This window comes from Carlito syrichta, unplaced genomic scaffold (genome assembly GCF_000164805.1).
Source record: "Carlito syrichta isolate Samal-C Ts95f unplaced genomic scaffold, Tarsius_syrichta-2.0.1 Scaffold315593, whole genome shotgun sequence".
In the NCBI taxonomy this organism is placed as follows: Eukaryota; Metazoa; Chordata; class Mammalia; order Primates; family Tarsiidae; genus Carlito; species Carlito syrichta.
The window spans coordinates 818,294-827,909 of record NW_007259689.1 but is presented as its reverse complement, the minus strand read 5'-3'; the positions used below and the strand labels follow the sequence as shown (position 1 = coordinate 827,909).

Sequence of the window (9,616 nt, the reverse complement as noted above, 5' to 3'; positions counted from 1 at the left end):
CTTACATGGGCCCACCCACTCTTATAAATAATGGTGGACAACTGTCCCCAAATCTCACGGTGGAAATACCAAGTGTATGTGTATTTATGTGCACAGACCCTAAGTATTTAAAATACCTAAGTGTGTTTCAAGTTGACCACCATATGTGATGATAATTATTAACATAAATTATTCTTGTGAAAGGATAATATTTACTAAATCATGTCAATAATTTTAACAATACATTTCAATTCTCATAACCTTCCCTTTATACAATCAAGGCCAACTATTTACTTCCAGATGCTCAGAATTTGTTAAAAATGAAAAGAAAAAGAGAGAAAATATCAACATCCAGATTTTGGCTATCAATATGGGATTTCTTTCTTTAAGTTCATCGAGAGACAATAGTCTTTAGAATCTTGAAGATTTTCCAAATTCCTTATGCTCTCCTTTATGTATTAGGAGCTATGATTGTGTGACTTCAGATTTATGAAAAGTCACGGGTAGAAAGAACTCACTAAATAATGTCAGTAGAGGAAGTCCCTGAACCATGGGAAAAAGAAGGGGAAGCCTGCTACTGCTGGCCCCAGTGGAGTGTGGGTAAAAGGAGGGACAAATTTAAGAAGCAATTGGTGAGGCGAGTGTGTTCTGGTTACTCCTTTCTAAGTCCAAGTAAGATGCAAAGGCATCAGAAAATTCAGGGTAAATCAAAAGCAGAGTGGGGTTTGCCTATGTCTCTATTTGGGACTCTTGGGGAGACAGCCATGATGTATGGTCTTGCTCCAATGTGGAGAAACCAGTTAAAATGGCAGTGAGGGGTGGACAGGTAGGGAAAGAGATTGAACTAGAACACTGGAACAGGCAGAGAAAGAGATTGAGCTAGAACATCGGTTTGTGTGTGTTGTGGAGGGATGTAAAATGTTCCCCACGCTATGTTGGGCAAAAGGGAAGACAAGCTGATGGTGCTGGCTGTCTGGGTTATCACATTGAGGATGATTCACCCTGTAGCCAAAGACCAGGGATCAACTGCTCATTACGGGCTGGACCTCAGGCAGGTACAGGAAAGGTAGAAATATTCACAGCACTAGTGAGAATCAAGGCAGGGCAAGTGAGGAAGGGAAGGTCATGGACCCTGTCCAAACCTAGACAACAAGCCAAGTACTTGCCAGCCACAGACTTCTTTAGAGGACTCATCCCAGAAACCAGTTCAGACCAGCACCCCTGTGACAGGCAGCAGGTGGGATCCGGACAGAGTAGAGCAGTCAGACCTCCCTGCCCTCTCAAGGTGAGGTAAGCTACTTCCCTTTCCTACCCAAGGGGAGACCAGGGGGGCAAAATGGACCTGATAAAGAGATGGGCTTAGAACTCCAAGGATATAGTCTTCACTCAGAGCCTCATGCACCATTAACTATTTTAATTCCAAACATGAGTTCCACCTACCTCTTGCACACGCAAACACCTAGCAAGGTAAGGATGCTTTCAGTTATACATGATCAAAACCCAATTCAGATGGGCTAGAGTTACAAGGGTGTGTACGGTCTTATGTCACAGGGATGCTCAGGATGGTGTTACCTTCAAGCACTCCTGGGTCAAACACTTTAAGTCCCTCCTTTTTTCTTTTTCTCTTGACCCTGGGTTGGCCTCATTCTCACTCAGGCCTCGTCCACAAGGCAGAGATTGTGTCTTTGATGCCCCAAGCAAACATCCCTACAGCTCACGTGTAAAAGGAAGAGCAGTCCCCCTCTCCCACCTCACTGTCCACATAACAAATCTCATGGGAGAACTGGCCATGCCTGAGTCATGTGCTCATCCCTGACCAACCTCGAGTCCAGAGAGATAAGCAATTCTACTTGTTTCAGCAAGATCCCAAGTCTGACCCTTGGTCAGGAGTGGAGCACCTTGATTGATGGTCTCTCTAGCTCCACACGGAATGGGAGAAAGTGGGTTCTCTTATCAGAATAAGGTGGGAAGGAATTCTGGTTAGAGCAGGAGAAAATTCAAGGGAAATACAGATAGATAACAGATAGATGGATGACAGATGATAGATGGATAGATAGATGATAGATAGATGGATAGATTGATAGATAGATGATAGAAGGGGAGATGATGATAGATACATAGATGATAGGTAATAGATGATAGGTAGGCGATAAATAGATAAGAGATAGATGATAGATAATAGATACATGCTAGATAGGTGACAGATGATAGATAGAAAGATGATAGAGGACAGATGGACAAATAGATCAATAGATAAGAGATTATAGATAGATGATAGATACATGGATAGGTGATAGATGATAAATACATAGTAGATGAGAGATATATGATAGACAATATATACATGATAGATACGTGATAGATGATAGGTAGATAGATGATAGATTATAGATAGATGATTGACATAAATATACATAGATATATAGATAGACAAATGATAGATATGGAAAGGCTCTATGTGTGGATGTAGATCACTGTTATCAATAAAGTAACCTAAATGCAGTGTCAGACTCTGTCACATGTTATGCCTTTTTAGGAAGACAAGAGGAGGGGTGTGGCATACTAACTAAAGAGTTTCTGGAGCCCAGTTTTTGACCTGCTGAATTGGAATAGCATTGTGGACAGTTTCAAGTGTGGTCGCAACTTCAAGGTCAATTCAACTGGAGAAACCAAGCAAGATGCCAAGGGCGAGTTTTCTTCTGGTCCTTGGTTACAAAAAAGTACATTAAATAAATACAAAGGGAGGGTGATTACAGAATGAATGGTTGAACAAAATCAGAAGGCGGAGCATACGAAGCAGAAAGAATCCCCAAAGCACAGTTCCGAGGACAGGGTGGCGGGCATGCGAGGCATACAGCACCAGTACTGTCCTTTACGAAGGGAACACTCCTGACACATGTGCTGTGGGAGTGCACAATGCTGGCTTCACTTTCCATGCTGCGTATTCGATTGTCTCAGACATCCAACTTTTTTGGCTGGTGCCCTTGAGTAAATAACTCACAGCAGGTGTTTATAAGCCAGGGTCAAGTGTGCATTCAGCATTCCTGACACAGGGGAAACTTAGTTGACCTGCAGGAGTGGCATGCAGAACCTTGCCTCATTGACCTCTTATGTCATCCACAGAGCTAACCAGACCCAGAGTATTCAAGAAGGAGAAAAAATAAAAGATACCTAAATTACATAGCAGCCTTCAAAAGAATTCTGCATAGCTTACAAAGTTTAAGGGTGATTTAAAGATTCTTGAAACATTCTGTTAAAGCTGACAAAGGTGAAAAGGGAAGGAAGACGACGGAAACAAGACAAGAAGCCTCTGTGTTTTCTTTCTCCTCTGAGAAACCTTTCCCTTGCTGAAAGAGAACACGGCTGTGGTGAAGCAATTCACCATTTTTTCAGGGTCGGTTCACTTTTCGTGCTGAGCTAAGCCCTGCTGAAAGCCCGCCCTTGAGGAGTCCAGGGAATTTGGGCTGGCCTCTCTTCAGTCTGCAGGCACTCAGAAGGAAATGCCCCTTGCTGAGAAAGGGGTGGTGTTGGGGGAGAATCCATCGGCTGTCAAGGAAGTTTCAATTAAATATGGATGCCAATTAATTTAATTTATATTTCTGCATGAAAAATGTCATTCTACTATACACATGCTGGAAGTATGCCAGGGGCCCATGTTCATAAATCACATCTCTACTGACATAATATGGAATCGCAGACTAATCGGATTCTTATTAAATGCCCACCTGTGCTTGGGGCTCCCCCTTGTAGAAATTCGGTTGAAATAAGGTCGGTCCAGCAGGGCCTGTCCCAACCCTGTGGCCATCTGACACCTAGCTTTATCCTCCTTTTCTCCTGACTTTGGCCACATCTCAGGAGAACAACTGTAAATATGAAATCATCAACTTCCAATTGCCAGTGCTTATGAATGGGCACATTCAATGAACAAGGGAGTGAAGGAAGAGGAACTGTAAATAGATTCTTCAAATTAATCAGAGAATAGGCTTGTTGGGGTTAGCAGGAAACTTGCCATGATTACTCTGATAGATATATATCAGATCAGCTGGTGGTGGGAAATCATGAGTACCTACCAGTTATGAAGTCCCAACTCTGTGCCAGATTAGATGTTTTATTACGAATCCTTATAACAATCCTTCAAGATAAGGATTCTTCCCTCCCACCCACCCCATTTTAGAGGCACAGAAGCTGAGGTTCAGTATGCTGAAATGAGCTTGGTCAAGGTCATGTGATCAGTAAGATACATACTGCAAACCAGCTTTGTCTGACTCAAACTGAAGTGTTTGCTCTTTCTTTCTCCCTCTTTCTTTCTTTCAATTTTAAAAAAATTTTATTTTAGAATCAGAGGGTATACTTGTCTGTTTGTTATCTGGACATATTTTGTAGTGGTGGGGATTGAGTCTCAGGTGGCCCATTCCCCAGATAGTGAACACCCATCTCTCCTCCTCTCCCTTATTGGTGTCCCCTGTGTTTTTTTTAAACTGTATTTCAGTGTTCTTTCTACTGTGCTGACCCATTCCCTGTGCATCTTAGCTCTACCTCTTGGACAAGAGTCACTGCTGTCTTCATCAGAGATGTGTTGATGACTGCCCTGTTTTGGCAGTGTTGACATACAGGACACTTCTTGATGAGCTCCAGTCACAATGAAATCACCAGTTGAGTGCCTCACCCGCTGCCCTGGAAATTCACCCTTGCTCTCTCCTCCACTGCAGTTCTATGGAGTTGTGAAACAGATGTCACGGGGTTGCAACAAGTTCTCAACTAGTCGTGCATTGTTTGCAGTCAGTTTTGATTGATTGATTGACGGAGTCCCACTGCATCACCCAGGCTAGGGTGCAGAGGCACGCTCACTGACACCCCAGTGATGACCTGCTGGGCTCTGGCAATTCTTTCGCCTCAGCTTTCCAAGTAGCCAGGACTACAGGCGTGCGATATCCTACGACTGGCTAATTTTTTTTTTTTTTTTGTAGTGAGGAGGTCTCGCCAAGTTGTCCGGGCTAGTCTTGAACCTGTGGGCTCAGGCAATCCACTCGCCTCAGCCTCCCAAAGTGCTGGGATTACAGTCAGGGTCTCACTCTGTCGTCCAGGCTGGAGTACAGTGGCACAATCACCACTCATGGTGACCTCCAGGGCTCAGGTGATCCTTCCTCCTCAGCCTTCCAAGTAGATGGAATTACAGGTGTGCACCACCACATCCGGCTACTTTTTAAATTTCTTGTAGAGATGAGGTCTTGCTATGTTGCCCAGGCTGGTCTTGGACTCCTGAGCTCAAACAATCTTCTTGTCTCAGCCTCCCAAGGTGCGGGGATTACAGGTGTGAAACACCGTCTCAGTATACAGTCATGAAAAAGGAGGTCAGACTAATGGGAGACAGATGTGTATAGTTAAATACTGGAATTATAAGGAAAAACACTTGTTCTGTCATTTACTCAGTCACTCATTTATTCCCGCTGTGACTACATACAGAGCCTCCATGATGTACTAGGCAACAGGTCTGCTCAACTTGAGCCAGGGTGGGGAATGTCATGAAAGCCACCAACCTGAATCTGTTCCCCTCACACCCTCTCTCTTCACATCTTTGATTCCATCTTATGTCTTGAGAGGTCTCCCATACACGTGTCTGGACACCCCAGCCTACCTGTACAAGTTTCTTTCTTTCTTTCTTTTTTGAGTAGGAGTCTCACTCTGCCATCCAGGTTGGAGTGCAGTGGCATGCTCACAGCCACTGCAGCCTTGAACTACTGGGCTCAGGTGATCCTTACTCCTCAAGTGGGTTCGATGATACTTCCAAGTAGCAGTAACTATAGGTGCGTACCACCACATCTGGCTACTTTTTTGATTTACTGAAGAGATGAGGTCTTGCCAAGTTGCCCAGGCTGGTCTCGAACCCCTGGGCTCGGGCAATCCTCTTGCCTCTACCTCCCAAAGTGCTAGGATTACAGGCATGAGCCACTATGCCCAACTGTGTACAAGTTTCTAGGTGTCTCCTCCTAGGGAATCTTACAACCACAAAGAGGTCTCTACAGTACCTGAAAGCAGTTTTTGTCCTGTTTGAATAGGTAGTGCTGAGATCTGCATTGCCACAGGGTGGCACAGGGAGGAAGGAAATGGGCTTTGGGTGGGCACAGCCCTGTGGCTCTAGCTACTCCTTTCCCTGTGACTGGGGACAAGGGCAGAGGAAGGCCAGAGGGGACTGCAGTAGGGTCCTCAACCCAGACACCTCTACATCACTCGGGAATGCATTAGAAATACACTACCCCAGAGCCCGCTGCAGATCCTGTGAGTAAAGGTGTGCATTCTAACAAGATGCCCAGGCATTTCATCACTTTAGAGAGCTGCTGTTCAAAGGGCCCTAGTCTAACCCCCTCTTGATAAGAGGCTGAGGCTACCTGATAGCAGAAGGGGCCTGGCAGGGGGCCGGGTTGCCTGGGTCTGGGTGAGCACTTCTGGGCACTCAGCTGTTCTCTAGGGGTGATGGGTGCCACAGCACATTTGAGATAAACAAACAAACAAACAAAAACACCTTTTCAGGAACTCAGATTGACAGGGGCTTGGAAAAGTGATTTCTAGCCAGGGCTCCAAGGAAGAGAATTGTATGAAGTCTTGGACAAAGTAATGAAAGGAAAATTAGTGATAAAGTAATCCCTCCAGGAAGGGACTAGAGGAAGGTTTGAGAAACCTTTCTATCTTGTTTCTGGGCCCAATGCAAATAAGCCAGAGTGGACTTCCAGAGCCAAAGTGCATTGTCCTTCATTTTTGTTTTTTTGTGTGTGTTCCTTTGGCCGTCTCCCTCTTTCCTGAGTCTATGCTCCTTCCCAACCCCCTTCTGATGCTTCCACGTGGCCCAGTTTTTCTTCACTTCTCTGTTTTCGCTTTTTTTCCGATCATTCACACCGATCCAAAGAATATAAAAGAGATCAGTGAACAGGACAAGGTTTAAAAATATAGTCTAGGGCTTGTTTTCTTCTGCTATCGATTCTTATCAAAAAAATTTTTACTCTGTAATGTATATTCATACATAAAATGAGAGAACTGCATTTCTAGTTTTCAAGTTCCCTTCGGCCAGCTACAGTTACCGACATGTTGCCAGTTGCATTTCAGTTTCATCTAGCCATCTTCTCTGTTGTCCCTCTAGTTGTTTTTTTTTTTTTTCCTGAGGGGGGAGCAGTGCTTACTCTGTCGCCCTAACTGGAATGCAGTGGCACGGAACACAGCTCACTGCAACCTTGACCTCGTGGGCTCAAGTGATCCTTCCACTTTAGCCTCCTGAGTAGCTGGGACTAGAGACGTGTGCCATCACGACTGGCTAATATTTTTACTTTTTTTAGTTGAAACGTGTTCTTGCTACGTTGCCCAGGCTGGTCTTAAACTCCTAGGCGCCATCCCCTGGTCTTTCTTCTTCTTTCCTTCCTCTCTTCCTTCTCCCTCCCTCTCGTTCTCTTTCTCCCTCTCTCCCTTCTTGCTGGTGTTTATTAAAGCAAATCCCAGACATCATATCATTTAACTCATTTCCTACAGAATTTCCTGAAAGCAGGGCCACAAGAGAGTATAGGCTGGGGAAACGATCTCTTATGATTATGTGTCCTTCACTAAAATATGGAATTTGTGTTACTGAGATAAGAAACAATAAAGAATGTCTAAAATCTCTTCAGAATTCCCCCAGATATTGTAGATTTTATTTTCTTTATACATGTCCTGCCCCTAGAGTCTTTCGGGGGGGACTATGAGAACCTTTTCTATCTTCCGTATTATTATAATAGTAACAGAATAACAGAAACTTTGAATGTTTAATACATCTAAAAAGAGGTAAAATCTCTAACGGCTGGCAAAGAGCATTCTCAGAGCATCATGTTTGAAGTTAAAATTTGTCAATTTTGTGGAGATCATCTATGAGAAGAAACCAAACAGCCTGCTTCCCCGCCCCCTTCACAAGCCCCTCAGATTGTCATAATGGTTTTAAAAGCACTTAGGGCCAGAACTTGGATATGACAGCCTGGTACACAGTTGTTTTAATGTTCACACACATCAGACCTATGAGGAATCAAGTAATTTGGGGGTTTTGTGACTTTCCATGAGTAAATGCCATCCAGTTAAATTCGGATAAAATGCCCTCTAAATAAAATAAGTCAAGTAGACAGGAGCTTTGAGTGGGGGAATTAATTATAGCTGGTGTCCGAAGGAAAAGAATCCCACTGGGCACGGGGAATGTAATTAATGGGAGGTAGGCGCCAACAAATCACTCCTTAAAATATTAATGCTATCAAAGAACAGCTGGGTAATGAGAGAAACTTGACCCTTGAGGGACTAGCAAAGGCTGCTGTTGGTATGGCAGAACTTTAGGCAGTTATGATGTCATGAAATTCCTCTAAATTTTAACCAACATAATATTAAGAGGTGTGGTTCTGGTAAAGTTATCAGCAGTAAACATGTCGTTGTAGCTTTAATTGTCTTATTATAATCATTACATCTTATGTTTGCTGTGGTTCTAAATGACATTTCCCCTGAATCGCTCAGGATATATTTACAATCCAAACAACCGGTCCTAAAAAACAACTTGACTTTTTCTTTAAAGTCTGACAAGAACTTTTTTCCCCCCCAGTCAATAAAAACTCAGTACCTAAGAAATTTCTGCAAAACAATTTCCCATATGTTTGAATTAAGCTCATTAGGTAAGTCGAGAAAAAAATTTGTTGATGAAACCTCCAACTTAATTTGGTTTTACTTAATAGCTTACGATTGTCCCAAGAAATACCTATTTCTAAGACAGCAAAGAAGTTGAATATTTGCAAAGTCCCGTTTAACTGCGAGATGTTGGACATTTATTTTTACAGTCTTACAGCTAAATGTTAATCCCAACATTTAAAATTTGAAGTCAGAAGTAGTGCTGTACTTGGAATATACTTTCACTTCGATTTTAAAAAAGAAATCGTTTTGTTCAGCGTTGTTAAAAAAAGTTTTCTCTAGAACAGCCTGGGACGGTCGGGAGGCTGCGGGCATGATCCGCGCGCTGGACCGCGCGCACCCCGCGCCGCTGCGTCTCTGAACAAACACTCCACTCGCAACTTCTCACTCTGTGACACCGTCACGCAGCGCGCGTGACACACAGGCTGAGACATGCCGAGTGCATTCACGCTCGCCAGTACCCGAGGAGAGGAGGCGCGGGGAACAAGAAAAACACACGCTTGAGCTCAGCGCGGGTTTCACAGGACGCCGGCTTCCCAAGGCACCTGAACGCCGCGGTCGGAGCGGGGCCCCTGTAAACGGCTCCCGGGAGACGCATCATTTAAATAAACGTGCTTTTTTTTTCCCCGAACAGAAGTTCAGATCTGCTGAATTATCTGTCATTTTGTTCTTTTGTTTCCTTTGCCAGCGGGAACGGAGAAGCCGTGCTCTTGGAGGTTTGGCGCTCTGGCCTTGGCTGGCCAGTGCCCGGCGAGGGTGTGCACACTCGTGAAAACGGGTCATTCATTTCTTCCAGACCCCCCCCCAAAAAGAGGAAAAGTCGGTGAAAACCTCAGTGCCAATGTTGGCGACACCGAAAACTCACGTCATCCAGAACCTTTAGAACGGGTGTCCCAGGAACCAGCCTGGGTCTGCGCACCAGCGCACACGCGATGCGACACGCTTCGGTCACCGCGGT

At 44.4% G+C, this 9,616-nt stretch overlaps 1 protein-coding gene across 1 annotated transcript in view; it reads left to right on the top strand.

The window, feature by feature from the left end:
* Positions 1-911: 911 nt before the first annotated feature.
* The window catches only part of SHISA3 (shisa family member 3), a 15,331-nt gene continuing 6,626 nt past the window's right edge, over positions 912-9,616 (top strand). Inside the window, exons 1-3 of the mRNA XM_021706449.1 lie at positions 912-1,034; positions 8,576-8,645; positions 9,347-9,614. Coding sequence (XP_021562124.1) covers positions 912-1,034; positions 8,576-8,645; positions 9,347-9,614 — 461 coding nt within the window. The remainder of the gene's footprint in view (positions 1,035-8,575; positions 8,646-9,346; positions 9,615-9,616) is intronic.